Source organism: Schistocerca nitens, chromosome 7 (assembly GCF_023898315.1).
Source record: "Schistocerca nitens isolate TAMUIC-IGC-003100 chromosome 7, iqSchNite1.1, whole genome shotgun sequence".
Classification (NCBI taxonomy): Eukaryota; Metazoa; Arthropoda; class Insecta; order Orthoptera; family Acrididae; genus Schistocerca; species Schistocerca nitens.
In genome coordinates, this window is record NC_064620.1 from 372,705,156 (window position 1) to 372,731,300 (window position 26,145).

The 26,145-nt window shown below is 38.7% G+C and overlaps 1 protein-coding gene across 1 annotated transcript in view; it reads right to left on the reverse strand.

Annotated features, from left to right (window-relative positions):
• Positions 1-26,145, reverse strand: part of LOC126195203 (protein phosphatase 1 regulatory subunit 42-like) — a 134,262-nt gene that overhangs the window by 106,225 nt on the left and 1,892 nt on the right. The window contains exon 3 of the mRNA XM_049933717.1: positions 6,121-6,259. Coding sequence (XP_049789674.1) covers positions 6,121-6,259 — 139 coding nt within the window. The remainder of the gene's footprint in view (positions 1-6,120; positions 6,260-26,145) is intronic.

The window sequence follows — 26,145 nt, forward strand, 5'->3', positions numbered from 1 at the left end:
CTAGCCAAAGAACTTAATAAATTACACCACAAAATTCAATTCACTGTGGAATATGAACCACCATATGGCATTAACTACCTTAATTTAATTATCTCAAACAAAAATCAAAAGCATAAATTTCAAATTTACAGGAAGGCAACAACCACCAATATTACCATAAATAACTCATCTTGCCATCCAGGCCAACATGAAAAAGCATTCTTCAGAACAATGGTTAATCGCAGGCTTAAAATCCCAATGGACACAAGTGGAAGACAAAAAGAAATGGAAATTATAAAATCAATTGCTTCCAACAATGAGTACAATCTTGGTATAATAGATTAACTAATCCATACAACGAAATTAAATCAATCAACTGCTCAACAACCACCCACAAACAAGTAGACACATTTATAAGCCTGCCTTTCCTAGGGAAGATTTCTCACCAAATTGCCAACCTCTTCAAGACATACAACATAAAAATAAGCTTCTTCACCTACAACAAAATACAAAATAAAATCATGCACAGTATCAAAACCACTATAGAACAGTATCAAAAGTCATATGTATACAAACTCATTGGCAGCTCATGTCCAAGCTTCTACAATGGACAAATGTAGAAGCTTCACAACAAGATTTAAAGTACACACTGAAGCACTCTGTCTTTACAACCTGAACATATCCAGCTTTGCCTCAACATCTTGCCCAACACAATCATTTTACAAACAACGTAGAGCAAAACCTGCAAATACTCCATTTTTCCAACAAAAGGCATGATACTTGACCTTCTTGAAGAAATTGAAATCTTTATCAATACGCATATAGCAGCTGACAACTTACTCAATGACCAAACTGAACTAAGAAAAAAATTTTTCCTTCAGTACTTCAAAGGCTTACTAGTTCAAAACAAGTAATCAATCAACCATCCCTATACTGCCTCAAAACCCCATCCCATAAGCCCTCCTTCCTCCCCCCCCCCCCCAACCCCCCTACCCCTTCTCTTTACAGCCCAACTACACTGGTGTCAATGCAAATATCCTACCACAGAATAAAACCTGTATTATATTTCTAAATGGTGAAGCCCTCTACTGTTAACATAACATCAGCACTTGTATACATATTACCTGTAGCTGAAATAAACAGAATCTACCTTTACTACTATTCCAGATCATATTAATGCAGGAACAGAAATAAGTCAGCAGTTCATTTGAAATTTTGTTCTTGTTTTAAATTTAAAGGTCATGGTCATATAAACAGCTGCAGTTCATTAAATAGTATAACTTTTATACATATTATCTTTAGCTAAAATAAATAGACTCTACCCTTACTAATATTCCAGATCATGTTAATGTAAGAACAGAAATAAGTCAGCAGTTCATCTGAAGTTATGTTATTGTTTTAAATTTAAATATAAAGTTCATGGTCATGCAAACAGCTGGATCTCATTGCAAATACTATAACTCTGTATTGTTTTATTCTTGGGCATTCATGTTAAAGCCAATCTTCATTAAAGTATTTGCTCATAAACTGAATGGATTATACATTAACATACAAATAGAAATATGACATCAGATTACTTGAAATTTGTTCTTGTATTGATTCATTCATTTATTTATTTTATTTTGTTAATGCAAGTCTAATTAAAGTCTTTGCCCATTTATTGACTTAAGTACACACAAACAAAACAAACACGTCTCTGAGTAAAGTAGGCCTATGTCATATCCATATGTCAAAATCTTTGTAACAAACAACAGTTGTATAGCACATGCTGGATGATGGCAAAGTTTCGCTATCACAGAGTAAATGTGTACATATTGTGAAAAAGTTTGTGAAGTGATGTACTGACTGACCATCAAAATGGAAGCAGACAGATGGACACAAACAGAAAAAAGCCGGTCATACTGTGAGTCACAGTAAGTATAAAACCAAAATTTTGCATCCATATTGACAGAGAAACAATCCTCATGGTGATACATGAAAGCATGTTCCATCTTTTTGTCACAGAGCCAGAACCTAGAATTCTGATAGTAATGGTGATATAACTTCCAGAAAACCATCTGATGATGAATCTGAAAAGGTTCGAAAATCGGTTCATGGAATAACAAATAACTATTAAAAGAAAAGGACTGGTTACAGTTTTATGTATCTACATTCAATTAACAGTCACAGGTTCTAAAATATCCATAATGAATAAGCTTAAGTTTTGAAGAATATTATCACGTACACTCAGTTACTGTCCATGGTTTGTAGCTGAGACTAATCAAGAAGTTGAGTGCACTGTGGTCTTTAGCTCCGAAATGCCTCGTGTGTTGTAATGACATTGATCTTTCATCAAGAAATATGGTCAAATACCTCACTGTATTTTAAACAAAGAGAGTAGCAATCTTCATCCACAGTTCAAATGTACTGAAAATTCCATAGAATGGTTTGCATTTTTCTCTGATGAGAACTTGAAAGCACACTGCTTGGCCCATTCCTCCAATGTGTCAATCATCAGCTCATGAGCTGTGGTTATTAGGATGGAGATCTATTATAAGATGACAAAACTATCTGAAAAGTGTAAATATTAAACATTTTACTCAACAGGGCTTTGCACTTTTGGTGAAACATTATTAACTGCCATTGAAAACATGATTTCATCTGAAACAGACATTCAAAAGACTTTGTGCTCTTGCTCAAATAGTCAGATATTATGTGAGAAATCTAATAGCTATGGAAATTTTTATGAAGAAAGAACTGTAAACAGATATTAATCATCCTCAGAAGCTCTATTCATGTATGTATCCAAGGACATTACCTACTGGTTATATTGTTTGCTCTCTCATGGTTTATCAATAGTAGTATGATATCTCCTAAGCCACGATGGATGCAACTAATAGACTTCTTTGCTTCAAGAAACAGTGTTAGTTGGTAAGTCACAATATGCTCTAAGATCTCCTTGTATTTAGAAACATAAGCATACTCTAAGATCTCCTTGCATTGTAAACATAAATATGACAAAAATTCCCAAATATTTACTATCATAGCTGTTGTTTCATAGGGAGACAGCTTATACATGCCATCATCTCCAGGAAATCATACCTTAGTTCTCCCAAAAATATTTTACAAGATGAGCAAAAAAACACAGTATGAGCAAAATACATTGATTTTTAGGTGTCAATTCAATCTAACTGATGGAGCAACATTAAATTGCATGATGGAAGTAATTGCACCTCTTCTGGGGCCACAAAGTCTTCAATAAATCTCTTCAAGCAGGTTACATAAACTATCAAAACCGTAAGTCACAATACACATGATTTACTACAGGGTGAGGCAGTGAAACGGCACGATTTTGTAAAACCACCAAAGATTTATTTACAAGTAAAATCATAATAGTTGAACATGGATCTCAAGTACAAGAGTGGAAATTAAAGATTTAACTTAAAAACAATCATTTTTTAAATATGGTGTCAGTGAGGTGTCGTCCTTGGTTTTGCACACATTGTCTAAGCCTGAGATGAAATTGTCCCATGACGTTTCGTAGCATCTGTACTGGAATGTTGTTAATTTCCTGTCGAATTCGCTCCTTCAGGTCTTCTTTTGTTCTTGGTGGATTTTCCTGGAAGACTTTTGTATGGATGATAGTGAAGGTCACTCTTCAAAATCCGTCTTACTGATCGATTGCTGAGACCAAGTTCTGCGCTGTGCCGTCTCGCGGATTTTCGCGGACTTCATCCCAACGCTTCGCGCACACGATTAATGTTCTCGGGTGTCCGGATTGTTTTTGTGCTGCCGCCTCTTTTCTTTGTTGTGCTAGCAGTAGCTTCAAAGGTTTTAACCCAAAGGAGAATGGCTTTCCTTGATGGCACGGGAGCCCGTGGCGGCAGGTTGAATTCACGACGAAAGGCGCGTTGAGCACCAACCACACTATCCGCGTTTTTGTAATATGCCTTTACGGCATATGCACATTGCGCACTCGACCAACGCTCCATGGCTACTGAAACTTCCACCACTCTAGACGCCCAAGGTCACTTCCCCCACTCTCGCAACCACCCTCCGCGCCCGACAACCACTGTCGAAATCGTGCCGTTTCACTGCCTCACCCTGTATATGCTATGCTTAATGATTTTCGAGTGTTTTCTTGCTGCAATATAATATAATAATGTTTAAAAAACAAGATACTTAGCATACTGTTGGTAGAACTATTCTACACTTTATATACAGGGTTACATAGCAAAGCCATCTGCTGGAAATGGCAAAAGTTCTTGTGAACAAAAAAATGTCAGGTTGCACCATGCTTAACTTGCCATATGAAACTAAAAATGTCTCCATAAGTGGCAGTGGAAACTTTTTCATATTTTGAGATAAGTGTATATTATGCCCATATCATGAGTTTGTGAGTCCTCGTAAAGCATAATTGTTTTCAATGGAAGAAAGGAAGATTAGTTTCTTTTTAATTGACTGACAAAAGCATCATTAAGAGACAAAACACAAGCTCAGGCTGAAGGATGGTAAGGAAGGAAATAATTGTTGTGCTTTCTCAGGAAACCATCCCAGCATTTGTCTTAAGCAATTTAGAGAAACATAAATATTTTTAAATACAACCATTAATATTAGGAGTGTAAGCCTCAGCTATGCATTCCCCGTATGGCTGTCTAAGGTAGTCACACAGAAACATGTATTTCAGAAGCACACGTGGTCAAAATACAAAAACAAATAAAGTTATTTGGACATGAAGTCCTCGTCTTACTTTAAAAATGGTAACACCAGATTCTCTCCTCCACTTATCCACACTACCACTCACCTACCAAAGCTTTGCTTCCATAAAGTGGTAAGATCTGGCCATATCAGCTCCCTCTCCATGCACCACTAGTTCATAAATGTGTACAACTCTGACAAACTGCACTAAGCCATCAGCCATTCCACAGCATTCTAAAGATGTTACAAAGAACATAGACAGACATCCTATCAAGGTTATCCACAGAAAATCATTCACATTTATCCCACTAATGCCAATCTCAAAAAGGATCTACAAAAATTATTGGAGAAGGCATTACCATTCTCATTAGTTAATAAATTAAGTGCATTATCGTACTTAACCCCATGGATTGCTGTTTCAAGCTCTTCAAGCAGGTCCAGTTTATTTTCTTTCTTATTTACATGTATCACCTCTAATCCTCTTCTATGTCTTTTAGGGGATGGCTAGCCCCAAATATATGTTTGGCAACCACCAATCTGCTGTAGTTGCCCAATTTTATGAACTAGTGGTGCATTACTTCACTATTTCACATTGTTAATGACTTCAGTTAGTTCAATAGTTTAGGAAATCATGTACTCATGTGAACAGTTGAATTGATGCCAAAAGGAAGAATTTGTGTAAAATATATTAACAGGCCCATTGTTATAATTTTATACATAGATTTCTCATCCAGGTGTTGCTCCAAGATAGGCTAGTATCTCTATCTTAATAAATTATTTTTGTACTTTGAAACTGTCATTTCTGATTTTTTTCAAACCCAAATTGAATTCCTTATGCTATATGCATACCTGGACATAACATTCTCCTTGTAATTAATGACAGTGGTCTAACATCTTATTAAGCTACTCTTTTAAACATAAAGACAAAAAATTAAGGTTGTTGATGATGATAAAACAATAAATAAGTCTCCAAAGATAGATGCAAAACAATACATAACACAGTTATGAAAAGCAAAGTTGCTGCTCATCATATAGCGGAGATGCTGCGTCGCAGATAGGCACAACAAAAAGACTGTCACAAATAAGCTTTTGGCCAACAAGGCCTTTGTCAAAAAATAGACCACACACATACACACACACACAAATGCAACCCACACACACAACTACAGTCTCTGGCAGCCGAAGCCACAATGTGAGTGTGGCTTCACGTATCAGAGACTGTAGTCATGTGTGTGTGAGTTGCTTTTGCATGAGTGTGTGCCTGTCATCTATTTTTTGACAAAGGCCTTGTTGGCCAAAAGCTTATTTGTGCCGGTCTTTTTTTTTGTGCTTATCTGCGACTCAGCATTTGCACTATATGGTGAGTAGCAACTTTCCTTTTCATAATACTGTTACATTCCAAACTGAACTTTCCATTTTTGATTAATACATAATACAGCTTACGTTAAGGACACAGTCACTTACTGAGAGTGCTTCAATTGACTGAGGATGGAAGTAGAGCGTTTCTCCTTCTGGCAAATGCTGTCTTTCGACATGCAGCTCCTCAAGACTTGAGAGAGACTCGAGGCCTTCAACTACCGATATACAATTATTCCCCAGGTACCTTCAGTCAAAAAAAAAATTATTTCCTTGATGGAGATTTGCTGTATGACCTTAAAAACTGTGTGTTTCATTTAACATTTAGACAGACAAAAAAATCTATACTCATCAAAGAGATCAAAAAAGCATAGTTTGCCACTGCATTCAGCTCAGGAAAAAATATTAACTCTTTGGCTTTACATCTTCAAATCCTAAATTATCGAAAGAGAAATGAGTAAATAACTTAACGAGTAGAAGCAACAACTCACTGAACACACTCTCTCTCTCTCTCTCTCTCTCTCTCTCTCTCTCTCTCTCTCTCTCTCTCTCACACACACACACACACACACACACACATATGCCTGTACAGAAACACTGTCCTAGTTAATTACACTGTGCTGGCACTGCAGCTCAGTTGGGGTATGAGGTTGTGTCAGATGAACTGTGTGATGGGAGAATAGCCACAGGGAGTGGGAAGGATGGATATGGCATACTGGCTGACACCTGGCAGGGGGAAACAGCAGATGTTGCATCAGTGAACTCATTCTGGTTATAGGCAGTGGGAGCTGTGCACATGGGAGGAATTGTTTGGTAGGGACAAATAGAACAAATGAAGACGGGGACTGCATGTTGAGGGTGTGAGTGCAGGATAAGGGAAGTGAGCATCTTGGAGCAGAGATCAAAAAGGCTGTGCAGCTTGGTCTATTGTAGATTGTGGCAAGGAGGATTACACGATTGAAGGAAGTATTGTAAAACTACCCCAATCTACATCATTCATAGAATTTGGTATTGGGAACAAGGGTCTAGATGGAACAGTTTGTGAGGCAACCATTCATTCAAATCAAGCATTTTGTGCTCAACACTGGGTGGGCAACTCTGCTCTCGGACATAGTATAGCAGTGACCATTCATTCATATGGAGAGTTAGTTTGTGGTCATGCTCACATAAAATGCAGTGTAGAATTCACAGCCAAACTGATACACAATATGATATTGATTTTACAGATAGCCCTGCCTCTGATAGGATAGAACAAGCCTGTGATGGTACTGTAGTAAGATGCACTGTGAGCCTGCATCAGATGGGTCTTGTACCTCTGTCTTCTGCAGGGTATGAACCTTACTGCAAGGGGTTGGGGGTAGATGTGGCATAAGGATGTATTAGGGTATTGCATATATCAGGTATATAATGGAATACCACTTTGGGAGGAGTGTGTTGAGTTGTGAGAAAATATTACTCATTTCTTGGAAAGATGATAAATACTCTAAACTCTGTCAAAGGATATGATTCAGTTGTTCAAGTTAAGGATGATATTTGGTGATGAGAAGGGGAGCTCCTTTGCAGCTGGTTTCTGGGTATGGTCAGTGGATTAGAAGTGTTCATGACTATGGCATGGGATATCTTTCCCCATAGACACTTCCTCTCTCCCAGTTGTGCTGCAGTGCCAGCACAGTGTACTTTGCCATGAAAATGTAGCCGTACAGGTGTGTGTGTGTGTGTGTGGGGGGGGGGGGGGGGGGGGCACACACGCACGCGTGCACACCCGCACTTGTGTGTGTGTGTGTGTGTGTGTGTGTGTGTGTGTGTGTGTGTGTGTGTGTGTGTGTGTGTGTGTGTGTGTGTGTGTGTGTGTGTCACACATATAATGGTAGAAAAGGAGGGAGCAACTTATTTTTAAAAAATGTGTGGGGAAGTGGAAAGGGATTTCTCTGGACCTAGCCTTTTGTATGAGCAATACACCATCATTCAATTAATTATCTATGCTTCTCCTTTTTTTATTGCTTCTCCTTTGTTTATTCCTTTATTCTGTTGCTTGCCTACACTTCCAGGTGATGCAGTAGAGGATAGCTCAGTATGTACTGCTTGTTGATATCTGAATTTGTCTTCTGGCTAGTGATCATGCTGTTATCCATTTGTAAAGCTTTTTTTTCTTTATTTGTATTGAATACTTTGTACTGATACAGTAGTACCGCTTTCAGTTTTTTCCTTGTGCTATTGTCCCATAATTTAATAATGATTCATCAGACAATGTTATCAAAATTAATAAGAGAAATGTTTACAAACACTGACATAAGAAGATAAGTGTGTTAAGTGAAAACTAAACAGTTCATCCCAGACGCACACATGTTCTCTCTCTCTTTCTCTCCCTCTCTCTCTCTCTGAAGAGCCAAAGAAACTGGTATACCTGCCTAATATCATGTAGGGCTCCTGTGAGCATGCAGAAGTGCCACAATACAATGTGGCATGGACTCAACTAATATCTGAAGTAGTGCTGGAGGGAATTGACACAAAGAATCCTGCAGGGCTGTCCACAAATCTGTAAGAGCATGAGGGGGTGGAAATCTCTTCTGAACAGCATGTTGCAAGACATCCCAGATATGCTCAATAATTTTCATGTCTGGGGAGTTGGGTGGCCAGTGGAAGTGTTTAAACTGAAGAAGAGTGTTTCTGGAGCCACTCTGTAGCAATTCTGGATGTATGGTGTGGTGTGGCATTGTCCTGCTGGAACTGCCAAAGTCCTTTGGAATGCACAATGGCCATGAATGGATGCAGGTGATCACACAGGCTGCGTACGCTTTTGTCACCTGTCAGAGTCATATTTAGACATTTCACAGGTCCCATATCACTCCAACAGCACAGATCCCACACCATTACAGACCTCCACCAGCTTGATCAGTCCCCTGCTGCAGGGTCCTTGGACATGAGGTTGTCTCCATACCCGTACATGTCCATCCGCTCAATACAATTTGAAATGAGACTCTTCCGACCAGTCATCAACAATCCAATGTCGGTGTTGATGGGCCCAGGCGAGACATAAAGCTTTGTGTCATGCAGTTATCAAGGGTACACAAGCCCATATTGATGATGTTTTGTTGAATGGTTCACATGCTGAAATTTGTTGATGGCCCAGCATTGAAATCTCCAGCAATCTGCGTGAGGGTTGCACTTCTGTCACACTAAACAATTCTCTTGAATTGTTGTTGATACTGTTCTTGCAGGATCCTTTACCGGCCGCAGCAGTGTTGTAGATTTGATTTTTTACCAGATTCCTGATATTCATGGAACACTCATGAAATGGTCATACGGGAAAATCCCCACTTCATCGCTACCTCAGAGATGGTGTGTCCTGTCTCTCATGTGCCAACTATAACACCATGTTCAAACTCACTTAAATCTTGATAAACTGCCATTGTAGCAGCAGTAACCAATCTAACAACTGCTCCAGACACTTGTTGTCTTATATAGATGTTGCTGACTGCAGTGCCGTATTCTGCTTTTTTATATATCTCTGGATGTCCAAAGTAAGCACAGTTACACATTAAGAAACACACTTCCAATGTTTTCAACATGTTTACTAAAGTTTCATGAAGAATACATCTGAACACAATAAATATATTCTGCCTATTGACCACAGGGAAATAAACATTGGTCCATTAATATGTTCCTCCTCTGACAGACTTAAACAAACATTAACATTTTAAAAGGCGAATGTAAAAAGTATTTCTGCAGCATTTAACAGTGTAACTCAAACAGGTGTCTTTCAAGCATGACTAAAAATGGATTTGGTAACCTCAGCTTTAAGAATTAAACATTTCAGGCAAATCTCCTTCAGGGTAACAAAATACATGATCATAATTTTCTACAAAAAAAAAATTTAATTTTTGAAAACCAAAATGGCTTCTTAAGAAACAAATCCACTATTACAGTAGTTGTGTAGGTAATAAGTAGCTTATAAAAAACAGAAGATGTAAGAAGCAGACACCTAGATCTTGAAAAAGTGTGTGTTTATCAATTTTATAAAATTATTACATAAATTATGGAAAACTGATATAAGTTATTGGCTTTGATTTTATAAAATATTATCTATCTAAAAGGTAATAGTTCACAGTTCTTATAATTACAAATTATGTATATATTACATGCACCATGTAACTTGTCACTTTCTGCAGGAGCTTCTGGGAGTGGTGGAATAGATGGAATACCTTAGACTCACTCCTAGCACCCTCAACATAATCTGCAAAATTACACTGCCCATATCGTACATCTGAAACAACTATCATTAAAAATGACACACCGCAAGGTTGTAATGGGGCCACCACACTCTCTTATATATGGTAATGATATTGAATACTGTTCTTTTAGGTATAAAATAGTCTGATACACAGACAGTCCCACTACTGTTTGCAAACACAAAACCTATGACGAAACAAAGATCTAGTATAATTATATAGTAAATACTTCACCTGAATGTACAGTATGTAAACAATGAAACAGAGGTAATATTGCAAGAATATAAGTCAAACATTCTAGTAGTCATTGAACATGGGCTAAAAGAAAATCTAATGGAGGTCTACAACCTGAAAAATTACTCAACTGTAGCCAGTTTTTGCAGAACATTGCATAAAGTTAGTGAGGCTGGCGTTTTCTTTAGCTGCACATCAACTAAAGTTATCCAAAACAGCACAAAATATGCTAGAGAAATGAGCTTTGGAACTACTGTAGTGGAAATAAAAACTGCAGAGAAGTCATGCTGTGTGTTAGGCCTGTACTGATCATCAAATGGTGAAACAAAAACATTCTTGAAAGAGTCTGTGGTACAATTCAAGAACTTTAAAATAAATAATTATTGGGGAGTTGAACACAGATACCAGGAAAAATACAGAAAAAACTTTGACACTAATGATTTTACTGCATCCTTTCAACCTAAAAATAAACCCGCCAGAGTATCTACCCACAGTGAAACTACTATTGCTCTTGTAATAACATACAGTATATTCCCTCATGCTACTGTGAGATCCAGGTAATAAACTTCGCGTTAACACACCATTTGCCATCACGATAGATATTAACATAAAGACTGCTGGAAGTGAGCAGGAGATACAGGAGCGAAAGTCGAAGATAAACATACAAAACTTAATCCAACTAAAAAAGATGTTAATGGCAGAAAAATGGGAAGCAGTGATTGCAAACAATGATCAAAATACTAAATAGCACCAATTTTTATATTTGTTTAATTATAACCCATATGGCACCATCCCATACCAACCTATTCATGGGCCATCTACAGGAATTCTTCTTAAACACACAGAATCCTAAACCCCTCACTTGGTTCAGATTCACTGAGGACATCTTTGCAATCTGGATCAAGGGTGAGGACACCCTATCCACATTCCTCCAGAACCTCAACAGCTTCTCCCCCATGCGCTTCACCTGGTGCTACTCTATCCAACACTCCTAACATGCACTACTGCTGTTGCTCACAATGTGGCTTCAACTGCCAGAGAATGCAGTCATGTGTGTGTGTGTGTGTGTGTGTGTGTGTGTGTGTGTGTGTGTTTTCCTGAAAGGCCTTGTTGGCCGAAAGCTTACATTATGATAGTCTTTTTGTCATGTCTATCTGTGACCCAGCATCTCCGCTATACGGTGAGTGGAAACTTCCTTTTTCATAATATTCTTATATTGCCAAAAATCCCACATATAGAACATACCATTGCTTTCATGCCAACTGCTGATATAGATGTTTCAAAACTAATAAAGAATCTAAAAGTCAAACATTTATCTGGCCATTTGATGGGGTTAATCACATCTCATAAAAGAATGTAGGAAATGCTCACTACAACCCTTAACACATGTTCTGAATGCTGCAACAGAGGAAGGTGCATTTCCAGATTCACTAAAAACAAGCAAAGTAAAGCTATTCTTTAAGAAAAGAAATAGAGGTGAATTAGCAAAACACAGAACATAACATTGATCTCCACTTTTGCTAAAATATATAAAATGATAATAAACAATAGAATTGTAAGTTTTATACAAGGCGTACAACTTTGCTTCCACCATTTGCCGATAGGTGGCGACAACGATAAGTAGCAGTCAAAAGAAACAGGTCGCAGACATCAGGCAGTTAGCTTGGACCTCAGTCAACATAACCTCATCCAAACATTAGTCAATTTGTGTCTGCATCATAAAGTCGTTCTTGATTGAAAATGTCAGTTTACGAGTCTAATTCTCGCCATTTGCGGGAGGTATTACTGTTTGAAATATGGAGAAAACAGAGGCTGAGTTTCATCAAATGCTCTCAAGTACATATGGCAAGGACACTATTAGTGAAAGAACATGTCATGAGTAGTTTCAATGCTTCAAGAAAGGTGGTTTTAATGTCTTAGACCGGCATAGTGGTGGAAGAGATAATGTTTTCGAGGATGCAGAATTGGAAACATTGCTGAGTGAAGACTCACATCAAACTCAAGAACAATTGGCATGATTAGTGGGAGTGACACAGCAAGCCATTTCAAAACGTCTCAAGGCTATGGGCACGATTCAGAAAAAAGGAACTTGGGACCCGTGTGAGCTGAAACCAAGAGACGTTGAACGGCATTTGTGTGTTTGTGAACAGTTGCTTCAGGGGCAAAAATGGAAGGGATTTCTGCATTGCACTGTGATCAGGGATGAAAAATGGGTTCATTACAATAACCCTAAATGCAAAAAGCATGGAGATATCCCAGCCATGCTTCCATGTTGATGGCCAAACAGAATATTCACAGCTCCAAGATCATGCTCTGTATTTGGTGGGACCAGCGTGGCGTCGTGTACTATGAGGAGTTAAAACCAAGTGAAACAATCACAGGTGCTCGTTATCAAACACAATTAATGCGTTTGAGCAGAGCCTTAAAAGCCAAATGGCTGCTATACAGCGAGAGGCACGTTAAAGTGATTTTGCAGCATGACAACGCTCAACCCCACGTCGCAAAAGAGCTCCAAATGTACTTGGAAACATTAAAATGGGAAATCCTACCCCACCCACTGTATTCTACAGACATTGCTCCCTCTAACTATCACCTGTTAAGATCAATGGCGCACAGCCTGGCTGACCGTCCCTTCCGATCTCATGAAGAAGTTACAAATTGGATCGATTCGTGGAACGCTTCAAAAGATGAACAATTCTTTTGACGTGGGATTCGTACACTGCCTGAAAGATGGGAGAAAGTAGTGGCCAGCAATGGAAAATACTTTGAGTGATACATGTGTAGCCAATTTGTTTCATTAAAGCCTAAATGTTGGGGAAAAAACGGTGGAAGCAAAGTTGTACACCTTGTAAACAAATTTAAAATAACACACACATTTCAACATGGTTTCAGAGAATGGAAAGCAACAATAACTGCATCAACAGATTTATCGAAGATATTTTGAGTTTACTCGATAGGAAACAGAAGACCTGCAAGATCTTCATGGACCCGTCTAAAGCATCTGATTGCGCAAATCATTCCAGGCTAATGGATAAACTCTATCAGTATGGAATTCGAGGGAAATGCTGTGACATTGTCAAATCATATATTACAAATAGGAAACAGTGCACAGAAATCGAACATACTAGTGGTTGAAATATAATTAATTACAGATTATGCTCAGGCCAACACTGTTCATTCTCTATGTAAATGAGTTTCCAGAATATATAAAACAGAAACTTACAATGTATCCCAATGACACTAAAATTATATGTTTAGCTGATAACAAAGGAGTAACTTGAGAAGGAAGCACCCCTGAATATTGAAACTGCAAATAAATATATAATACAAAACAATCTTTTTATAAATTTATCTAAAATAATGTATGCAGTACTCCAAACCAAACAGAGTGAAATGTAAAAAGTAAATATTAAGTTAAATAGTGAGGCAATTAAAGAAGTATCACAAAATTAGAAGTATAATAGATAAACATTTGACATGAGGGGAGCACAAAGATGTTCTGTGTAATGATATTATGAATATTGTTATATATTGTTACATTTGTCTTGGATTTTCCAGGGGTTATGTGTAAAAAGATAAACACACAGATCTTCATCTTACATAAAATGGCAAAGATTGTGGATGATAAAGTACTCAGGACAATGTATTATGGACTTAAGTTCCCTTAAGCATCCTATTCAATTCATGTATGGGGCAGTGCACAAGATAGCCCCTAAAAAGAATATTTTCAGAGAAGAGCAGTGAGATTGTGGCGAGTGCAGTAGTCAACAACCAAGAAGTTGAACATTATATTATGTGTTATATCTTTTGTATCTTCTTTGTACTATTGTCTAGCTGTGAAAATGTGTCTCTGCTTTGCTCTTTTGCTTGGAAGCAAATTGTGGCAAATAAAAAAGGATTCATTAACGTGCACACTTGTTATCTGTAAGATGCATAGCCAAAATACCACACAGACAAACTTGTAGACAAGCTTTTTTACAGTATAATATTATGAAATTATTCACTGTATACCGGTATATATCAGAATATTATAGCAGTGACATAAATGCCTCAAAAATAATGATGTACATGACCATGCCACAAGAGGAAAGGAAAATTATTACACAAAACACTGAAATCTGAAACTGACAATAAGTGCTCCCGATGGTGCACCGAAAGGGTTTATTAACAAACTTCCAAAATCAGTTAAAGAAGTTAAGAGATTAAATTCATTTAAAAATCATTTAAAAGTGCATCTTAAAGATAAATGTATATAGAGTATGAGTGAGTATTAAAATGTCAGAGCAAATATTAGCTGTTGTATTGTAATAGGAAACACGTAATAACTGCATATGTACCTAATACAGTGTATCCTATTTTCTTTACTGTAGATTTATGGCATATATAAAATTGTATGACATACCCTATAGTCTCAGCTGAAAATTATCAGCTTAAGTCCAAGGGCAAAGACTAATTAAATAAATAAAAATAACTAAAGTCTTTTAAATGTAATCACCCTCAACATTTGTTCATCCTGTCACTATGGGCCAGTCGTCTTTCAAATGTTCAGAAGTTTTTGTGATTCAGGTTCATTTCTGGTAGTTGTTCAGACACAAACTTATGAGAGTCAATCTTTTGCCTGTATTTCATGTGTTTGGTTACCAGTGGGCAACAGCAACTTTTTCGGTTCTTTCAGATGTAAGTTAGCTATTGTACTTTGATTTTTCAAGTCCTATGTATATCACAGAGTAGTTTTTTTGGTTAATTGTGAATTGTCCGCTTGCACTATATGTCTACAAAATTTCAGACATCTTTTTTTTATGCAATGGAACTCCATTCCTTCACAGAATACAAATACTATGAACATTAGCACAACCAAATATGATTTGGATCTGAACATACTCTGCGATATTGGTAATTCCATTTTCTTGAAGACACTGATGGATAATGATGATGTCTTAATTCCAGACAGTGCTTCTAAGAGAATGACTGTTTGTTACTGGCAAAGTATGGAGTTGATGGAAAGGGAATTTTGTTACAAATATTTAAGATGACCGTGTATGTTTAACATCATTTTTCTACATGGTTTATTGTTCATTTTGTCAATGCCAGTGTAATTTCATCTACATAACTAGTGTTGATCCTGAGTGATGTTGCCATATCTTGTCATGAGGATCCCAAGTCCACATTTTTGGAGTGTCTTCTCATAGTAAATTTGGAGACCAGTTTTGACAGTGCCCTCATGAAATTTCTCTAAGGTACATCTGCCTTCAATAGCAGTCCTAATGATTAATACTACATCAACAGCCAAGGTGAGGCATTTGATATTGATTTGTTTACTTTTTGTTAGAATATTTATTCTGGGTATTTCTTTCTACCATGTTCTGATGAACTCATCTGGCACAAGTTTCATTTTCTGATGATATATTTATACTGTATTAAAATACATATTCAGTGTTCTCAAGTATCTTAAATACTCTATATAACTTAGGTACCTGACTTAAATGAAGTAAAATTAATCATACTGTATGTTCAAAGTGAACAATAAGTGGGGAGACTGGAGAAAACTGACTGTAGGGACAAAAAAATGTTCAAAACCACTGGAGACACAATGAAAGGAAATAAATTGTCTCACAAGACTGTGCTACAAAATGGTAAACATGGTGAACAGTATAGGCCTACTTCAAAGACCATTGTGCATTTAAAGCCCACTGTGAAAACATCTGAAAACATTTGTATGTGCCAAAAACAAAAATAAAGTTGTAATACACTGGCCAGTAACACTCATGAGACCACCTAGCAAAAGCCTGAGAAACCACCTCTTGCATCAGAGATCACTGCAAGACATGCAGGAAGAGTGTCACTGAGGTTCTGAAAGGTATCTACTAGGTTGTGGAGCTATGTCGACTCCAATGTTGTCGCCAGCTGCACTAGATTTTCAGTTGAGGATCCATGGCACGTACAGACTGCATACAGACTGACTGAAGTGGTTCGACAGATTGTCAATTGGGTTTAAGTATGGGGTGTTTGGTGGACAGGGGAGTACAGTATACTCATCCTGGTGCTCTTCAAACCGCACATTTACACTGAGAGCTGTGCAACACATTGAATTGTCCTACCGGTAGGTGTCATCGTGCAGAGGAAAATCGAACTGAATGTAGGGTTGGGTATGGTCCTCAAGGATAGATGTATATTTGTGTTGATTCATTTGGCCTTCCAAATGATGACATCACCCAGGAAATGCCATGAAAACATACCCCCAGACCAAAACGCTCCCTCCTCCAGCCTCAACTGTTCCAACGATTATTGCTGGTTGTTTGCTTTCAGTCATTTCATGCCATACACACCAACAGCCATCCATTTGGTGAAGCATAATATGTAATTCATTTGAAAAGGCCACCTGTCATCACTCACAGGAAATTCAGTTGCTGTACTGGCATGCAACCTCTAGCCTTTGTCACTGGTGAACAGCAATCAGTGTGGGTGCATGAACCAGATGCCTGCTGCAGAGGCCCATAAGCAGCAACTTCCACTCAACAGTTGTTGAGGAGACACTGTTGGGAGCCCTTGGTTCATCTGGGCAGCCTTGGATCATCTGGGCAGTCAGTTGCTCAACCGTTGCGCATCTATTTGCCTATACACATCTCTACAGCCATCGTTCACCTCTTTCATCTACGGCCCATGATGTACCATAGTTGCCTTGGCACTGGTTTTGGATAGTGACATTTTGCCATGCACAATATACTTTAACCAGGGCAGCAAGCAAATAGTTACATACTTAGCCATTTCAGAAATGCTTCCACCCTTGGCCCAAAGGCCAATGATCATGCCCTTTTGGATGTCATATAAATCAGTCCATTTCCGCATTACAACAATAACTGTAATGTTTTCCAAGTCATCTCAACACACTTCATATATCCTCCACTGCCAGCGCTGCCACCTACAGTCTGTGAGAGGTTATTGCATGTTGATGTCGAATTCTTGCGGTTGCACAAAAATGTGAGTGAACCATGTAGGTACTGACCACAAAAGGTGAAAAGCAGTCTGGTTCCACATTATAAAAATAAGAGGTAGCACCACAACTAAAACTGTAACTAACTTCTTACAAAACACTTCCCCAAGTCACAACAGTTTTAGAGCTGAAAAACCGGAAACTACAGGATAAAATAATAACTTCAACACTTGTGTTGATTTTGACTTAAAACATAAGATAATTAAAGAGAATATACAGCCCAAGGACATTGCAATAAGATGGTGTTTTATTCCAGAGGATTCCCGGTGCTCCAATGCGATAAACTTTCAAGACCAAGAATATTCCAGTACAATGAAAAGGAATTGGCAGCACTGCAAAAATATGGAGTCCTAGTTATAACAAGTACAAAGATGTAATGCCTTCAGACAATTTTGATACATTATCAGCATGAGATTTTCACTCTGCAGCTGAGTGTGCGCGGATATGGAACTTCCTGACAGATTAAAACTGTGTGCTGGACCGAGACTCAAACTCGGGACCTTTCCCTTTTGTGGGTAAGTGCTCTACCATCTGAGCTACCCAAACACAACTCACGACCTGTCCTCACTGCTTTAATTCTGCCAGTACCTCGTCTCCTACTTTCCAAACTTCACAGAAGCTCTTCTGCAAATCTAGCACTCCTGGAAGAAAGGATATTGGAGAGACATGGTTTAGCCACAGCCTGGAGGATGTTTCCGAATGAGATTTTCACTCTGCAGCGTAGCGTGCACTGATATAAAACTTCCTGGCAGATTAAAACTGTGTGCTGGACTGAGACTCGAACTTGGGACGTTTGCCTTTCACGGGCAAGTGCTGTACCATCTGAGCTACCCAAGCAAAACTCACAACCCGTCCTCACAGCTTCAATTCCGCCAGTACCTCGTCTCCTACCTTCCAAACTTCACAGAAGCTCTTCTGCACATCTAGCACTCCTGGAAGAAAGGATATTGCAGAGACATGGTTTAGCCACAGCCTGGGGGCTGTTTCCAGAATGAGATTTTCACAGGTTCGCAGAAGAGCTTTTGTGAAGTTTGGAAGGTAGGAGACGAGGTACTGGCAGAACTGAAGCTGTGAGGACAGGTTGTGAGTCGTGCTTGGATAGCTCAGATGGTAGAGCACTTGCTCGCAAAAGGCAAAGGTCCCGAGTTTGAGTCTCGGTCCGGCACACAGTTTTAATCTGCCAGCAAGTTACATTATGAGTGTTTTCTGAGGAAGTGAGAGCCAAAGTATTAGCTCTAAGTGAACCCTTGTTAGCCCAACCAGAAACAGAACACTACAGACATAATGAACATCTGTAATTATTGAATGCTTGATGCAGAGAAACTACTATCCATGGTGGTGGTGGTTGGTGTGTGTGTGTGTGTGTGTGTGTGTGTGTGTGTGTGTGTGTGTGTGTGTGTGTGCGCGCACATAGTACATTCAGCATCAAGAAAATTGACTTCTCTACAGGGTGTTACAAAAAGGTACGGCCAAACTTTCAGGAAACATTCCTCACACACAAATAAAGAAAAGATGTTATGTGGACATATGTCCAGAAACGCTTAATTTCCATGTTAGAGCTCATTTTAGTTTTGTCAGTATGTACTGTACCTCCTCGATTCACCGCCAGTTGGCCCAATTGAAGGAAGGTAATGTTGACTTTGGTGCTCGTGCTGACATGCAACTCATTGCTCTACAGTACTAGCATCAAGCACATCAGTACGTAGCATCAACAGGTTAGTGTTCATCACGAACGTGGTTTTGCAGTCAGTGCAATGTTTACAAATGCGGAGTTGGCAGATGCCCATTTGATGTATGGATTAGCACGGGGCAATAGCCATGGCGGGGTACATTTGTACATCTACATCTACATGACTACTCTGCAATTCACATTTAAGTGCTTGGCAGAGGGTTCATTGAACCACAATCATACTATCTCTCTACCATTCCACTCCCGAACAGCGCGTGGGAAAAACGAACACCTAAACAGAGACAGAGACAGATTTCCAGAACAAAGGTGTCCTGACAGGAAGATGTTCGAAGCAATTGATCGGCATCTTAGGGAGCACAGAACATTCCAGCCTATGACTCGCGACTGGGGAAGACCTAGAACGACGAGGACACCTGCAATGGACGAGGCAATTCTTCATGCAGTTGACGATAACCCTTATGTCAGCATCAGAGAAGTTGCTGCTGTACAAGGTAACGTTGACCATGTCACTGTATTGAGAGTGCTATGGGAGAACCAGTTGTTTCCGTACCATGTACAGCGTGTGCAGGCAGTATCAGCAGCTGATTGGCCTCCACGGGTACACTTCTGCGAATGGTTCATCCAACAATATGTCAATCCTCATTTCAGTGTAAATGTTCTCTTTACGGATGAGGCTTCATTCCAACATGATCAAATTGTAAATTTTCACAATCAATATGTGTGGGCTGACGAGAATCCGCATGCAATTGTGCAATCACGTCATCAACACAGATTTTCTGTGAATGTTTGGGCAGGCATTGTTGGTAATGTCTTGATTGGGCCCCACGTTCTTCCACCTATGCTCAATGGAGCACGTTATCATGATTTCATATGGGATACTCTACCTGTGCTGTTAGAACATGTGCCTTTACAAGTACGACACAACATGTGGTTCATGCACGACGGAGCTGCTGCGCATTTCAGTCGAAGTATTCGTACGCTTCTCAACAACAGATTTGGTGACCAATGGATTGATAGAGGCGGACCAATTCCATGGCCTCCACGCTGTCCTGACCTCAACCCTCTTGACTTTCATTTATGGGGGCATTTGAAAGCTCTTGTCTACGCAACCCCGGTACCAAATGTAGAGACTCTTTGTGCTCGTATTGTGGATGGCTGTGATACAATACGCCATTCTCTAGGGCTGCATCAGCGCATCAGGGATTCCATGCAACGGAGGGTGGATGCGTGTATCCTCGCTAACGGAGGACATTTTGAACATTTCCTGTAACAAAGTGCTTGAAGTCACACTGGTACGTTCTGTTGCTGTGCGTTTCCATTCCGTGATTAATGTGATTTGAAGAGAAGTAATAAAATGAGCTCTAACATGGAAAGCAAGCGTTTCCATACACATGTCCACATAACATATTTTCTTTCTTTGTGTGTGAGGAATGTTTCCTGAAAGTTTGGCCATACCTTTTTGTAACACCCTGTATACATCTGGACCTAGACCTAGAATTGGTTGCTTTGGGACTGCCAGATGCTAATTGAATTGTTGTTTCTGTGTACTGTTCCTCAGACAACTATTTTGAAAACTTCACCCACCAATTGGAAAGTTGTATGTGACATCCAGTGCACCTAGGATCAAAAACTGCCCTATGTGGAGATTTCAACATCATATGGGGGGAGGTAGTAACGAAGAGAGTGTTTTTATAAACTTAGTAAGCAGCTATGGGCTATATGTGACAAATTAACTACCAACATGAGGACATATCTATCTCGATATAACTACCACAAACCTAAATTGCTGGAACTACGAAGTGTGGTTGACCACATGTTTGCCGATCACAGTGCAAAAATCATGAAGCTATGGGCGAACTCAGTACGTACACAACAAATTTCCAGATGGGATTCAAATTATCTCTTGATCCCAAAATCTGGAGCAGTATTCCAGTTTTCTTTCCCTTTTACTTATCTGTATTCTGATGAGATTCTGAAATGTTGAAAATTAACATATTTTTAAATCTGTATGTCTTTCACGTTGCTACTTCAGCAGTTGAGAAGAAGACACTCCTCTTCGCCAATAATATGGTTAAAAAATGTGGCTTCCAGGTGTAACATGCATAAAATAATTCATAGTGACATATTCATACTGTTCAAAATTATTGCAAGAAACTATGAGAACTAACGCCTTTCATGAAAATATGATCTGCTTCCGCAGCCAATGACATTAATGCAATAGCACTCGACTCAGATTTGAACTGCAGAAGAAATTTTCAGTATCATGAGTCGGCCAGTAAGGAGGAAGGAATGCGACAGTACGTACAATGTTCCTGATCACCACATCTGGAACCAGTTTCGTAGGGCAAATTTCAGACATCTCTGTAGTGGCAAGAACACTAAATATTGTTGATGATAATCCCACGGGGGTGAAATCTATATGGGCGAAGAGGCAACAAGCCACGTAGTTCCATTCCACACCACTAGAGGTGCTATGGGGTCAAACGAAGCTGGAATTGACCAATGAGAACTGTCTAAACTCCAATGGGGGTTGTTTTGAAATATTCTATCATCTTGCCCTGCACTGAAGTCTGTGGTCCACGGTTACAATCGTCTTTGTATTTGTTTCATATTTACATACTACTCAACTTCATTATAAGCAGATTTTTTACTTTAAATTAATAAAGCTCACCGTGGAATTGAAGAAATGTCCACAATTAATTGTAAGGTAAGACATTTAATTTTTCATTAAAAAATCTTGTAGCTTATAAATGAAATGTATCCTCATCTATCGTGAATTAAGCAGTGTGGTTTCCATTTGTTTATTTAAATAACTTTGATTTGTCTGTAGTAGTTTTATTTAATGAAGACGTTTATGTTTTTCTCAGAATATTCAACACAACAGATTTACATTAAAATACTCCTGCAAGTTCCCCGGTTGTTCATCTGGCTATTACGTGGGTTCAATGGAGGAAATTTGCAACAAGCATTTCTACAGGCTTCCAAAACAACCTCAAGAGTTGCTTCTAAAGGGGAAGAGTGTTTGTAAACTGTCACCAGATGTGAACTGTGCTTCTTATTTTTTTTTTTTTTTTTTTTTTTTTCGAAGAAGATTTTATGAATAAAAGTAGGCATAGGCTAAACAGGGGTGTGTTTCCAAAACATGTGACAGGTGATCCATGTGAAATTGCCAAAATCGGTAGTGAATCAGGTGACACTGTGGTCAATAGTGAATTGGGCCTACCAAGCACTAGTGGTGCTATGGCAACTGTTCATTTTACAGCTGCTAATACCAGGAGTGAAACTGGTGTTAATGATCTACAAAGCCTTAGTTGTGCTGTGGAAAGTAGTTCTCATGTAGGTGTTTGTACCAGAAGTGGATCAGGTGAAACTGGTGTTAATAGTGAATTAGATTTACCAAGCACTGGTGGTACCATGGAAAATCTTTATTATACAGATGCCAATACCAGAGGTGAAACTGGTGTTAGAGAATTAGCTAGCACTAGTTGTGCTGAGCAGAGTAATTCATCGAGTGATGCACCTCTTAAATTTTTTATCTTCCCTCAAAATGAATCTGCAGATAGTGACTACACATTCTTATCTGAAACATTTTGTAATGAGGAAAGTGGGGTTTTAGGTACAGGGGTTTCAAAAGCAGACTTAACTCCAAAAAAATCAAAAATGTACAAGATTCATAGGAATACTCTAACAAGGCTATCAAAACTGAAAGCAAAGCTACATCATGAAAAATCAGAACTGAAAGCACCTAAAGATTTATATGACAGCAATACTTTCTATGTCATAGAATCTAATTTAAACTCTGTTGCCAAAGATTTCATAAACAGCCAATTACGAAATGCTCATCGATCAGCAAATGCAAGGCGATGGACACCCGAGGACAAAGTATTTGCTTTATTCTTATACAAACGAAGTCCCCGCCTATACAAATATTTGTCAGTTCATTTATATCCTCCTTCTGTGAGGTATCTGAAATGTCTGTTGTCTTCTATACCTTTTGAACCAGGGTTGAATACTTCGGTCATGAATGTAATGAAAGCAGAAGTTGAAGTAATGAACAACAGTGATAAATATTGTGCTTTGTTGTTTGATGAAATGTCTTTAGAAAGAGGGTTGCATTATAATGCAAGCAAACAAGAAATTTCAGGGTTTCAAGATTTAGGTCATTTAGGGAGGTCAAATGTTCATGCAAATCATGCATTAGTTTTCGGGTTAGAGGCACACATAAAAGCTGGAAGCTGGAATTTCACTCACAATTCAGTTTCAAGCATCACTTTAAAAAGTCTTATTATCTAGGAAATACGGAAGTGTCCGATCCCGCCCGTCTGCTTTGACGCATGACGTCACAAATATGGTGGAAACGACCATAAATCATGATTCCAACATGGCGCATATAAAGTCGTTATGTACACATTATGAGGACGAAAATACATCGAAAAACAAACACACACACTTTCCACAAAAAGCCTAATGACACTAACAGGACGACGCGGGAAATGGGGTGTTTTTGTGGGGGCAAACTCAATATAAACAAATTTAGACTCCCACCCCATACAAAACCACACAAAAAGACGAAAAAAACCGACATCACAAAACTCCCCAAATACCACTAAACACAATATCATCTGGAATCGGACACTTCCCTTGACCTGTATAGTTCAACAGCAGCTCCCGATCCCATAAATTAGGATCAAACCCTCCCCTTGGCCTATACAGCTCAAAAACATCTCCCGATACCAATACCAACATACACAGCTACACATTGGGATCAAACACTTCCCTTGACCTGCGCACTGCTAATTTTATCCGTCATATCCATTCCTGAACAAAAACAACAGCCGATTAATTTTACTAAAATTACCACACGACGTACAGGGAACAACACTTACATTAACCTTCACACAAAATCGTTAACTTACTAAAACGAATTCCAACCCTGAACATACCACCAGAGAGCATAACAAACCACAACACGACAACATCTATAAACACGCCACACTCACAAACCAAACTCCACGCCGTCATGACGTCACACACGACAACACCCTTACGTCACGGGTCAAAGCCGACGCATGGGATCGGATGCTTCTGTCGACCCTATTACCTATGTCATAAGGCAATTGCAAGAAATAGGGCTAAAGGTAGTTTGTACAGTTTGTGACCAGTGTGCAACCAACCAGAGAGCACTGAAGGAACTCTGCTGTGAGAAATCTACTGAGTCCAGTCCATTTCATTTTGTAGTCAGAGATGAACCTATTGCAGTCATTTATGATTTCCACATCTATTAAAAAATACTAGAAATGCTCTGCTAGGAAATAAAATACAGTTTGGATTTAAAAAAGAGGCCAGTTTTGAATATATTCACAGGGCTTTTCTTCTGGATCAGCAGAAGATGTTTAAGACATTGCCAAAACTACATAGGAATCATTTTGAATTAAAGGATTCTTTTACTAAAATGAAAGTCAGGGTAGCTGCAGCCCAGCTTAGTCATACAGTTTCTGCAGTTATTGAAACTTATGTGGCATTTAATATCTTACCTGCTGAGGCAATATACACTGCAGAATTTGTTGAAAAGATGGATTGTTTATTTGATTCACTGAACAGTTCCTATTGTTATCCACAAGATGGCAAGTCCTATAAGTGTGCCCTCTCTGCAGAGTCCCCACATATTGAAATGTGGTACACTCTGTTAAAGGAAATGGAAAATTGGAAAGTGTTGGAGCTAGGCACAGGGAGAGATAAGACAAATATGTTCAGTTTCATAAGTGGGTGGCAAACTACAATAAGATCACTGATGTTCATTTGGAACAGATTTAAAAAATGGCTTTAATTTTTTAAGCATGAAGGCTTTCAATCAAGACCCAGTGGAGAACGTATTTTGTTGTGTGAGGCAGCATGGTGTTGCAAACACCAACCCAACTTGCTTTCAGTTCAATGCAGCATTGAAAACAGTTATAGTCAATAACATGTCCTTCCCTACAAAGTCACTAGGTAATTGTGAGGATGATAGATGCATGCCATTAAGCAATTTAAGGCAATTTTTGGGAGCTAGTGATGACAACTTTCTTGACTCCACAACAGACCATTCCATTATGGCTCAAAGTGCTTTATATTCTGCCCTTGCTGATAATGAAACTGCTGCTGGTAGTGGTGGGGCTGATGTAAGAAATGACAGACAAGCACTGGCATATGTAGCTGATTACATTCTACAAAAGATCGGTGTAACACCTGAAACCAACTGTAGTGACTGTAAAACAACTCTGTTCTCACCAACACCCACATGGCATAATTCATTTACAAGTTTCAAAGAATATGATGCTTTAAACCCAAAATTATTGTATGCTAGTGACAGCTTAATGTCCTTTGTAGCAAATGTTCATAGTCAGTTGTGTACATTCTTAGATAAATGTAGACACCAGGAACAACTGGAGAATACATTCTATTCACTGTTTAAGTTTCCAGAGGAAATAACGTTTTGCAAGGCCCACTTTTCTGAACAGTATATTTTAAGACAATGTGTACCTCTATTGATTTACAAGTATGTGAAAGATTGGAAACACACCATCAGTAATAAAAGACTTGATATTGTTAAAGACAAACTCAGTTAACGGTTTAAAGCTTTATAACAGTTAAAAGAAAATTTGTCTTGTGTGCTTGAGAAATAAAAAGTAAGTTTTGTTTTCATTTCACTGTTTTTATCCACCTTTCCTGCTTTTGGTGCTTGGTATTGATGTTTTCTTTTTTGTGTTGAGGCATTTATAGTAGTAAGATGTAGGAACCTTTTTAAGAAATTAATGGTCAGAAGTGCAAGTTTGCGGGGCAGTTACTCAGAACTTATAGTCCTGAAACATAGTTGTAACAAATTTTAGAATTCTTCATTCAAAAAATGGCTCTGAGCACTATGGGACTCAACTGCTGTGGTCATAAGTCCCCTAGAACTTAGAACTACTTAAACCCAACTAACCTAAGGACAGCACACAACACCCAGCCAT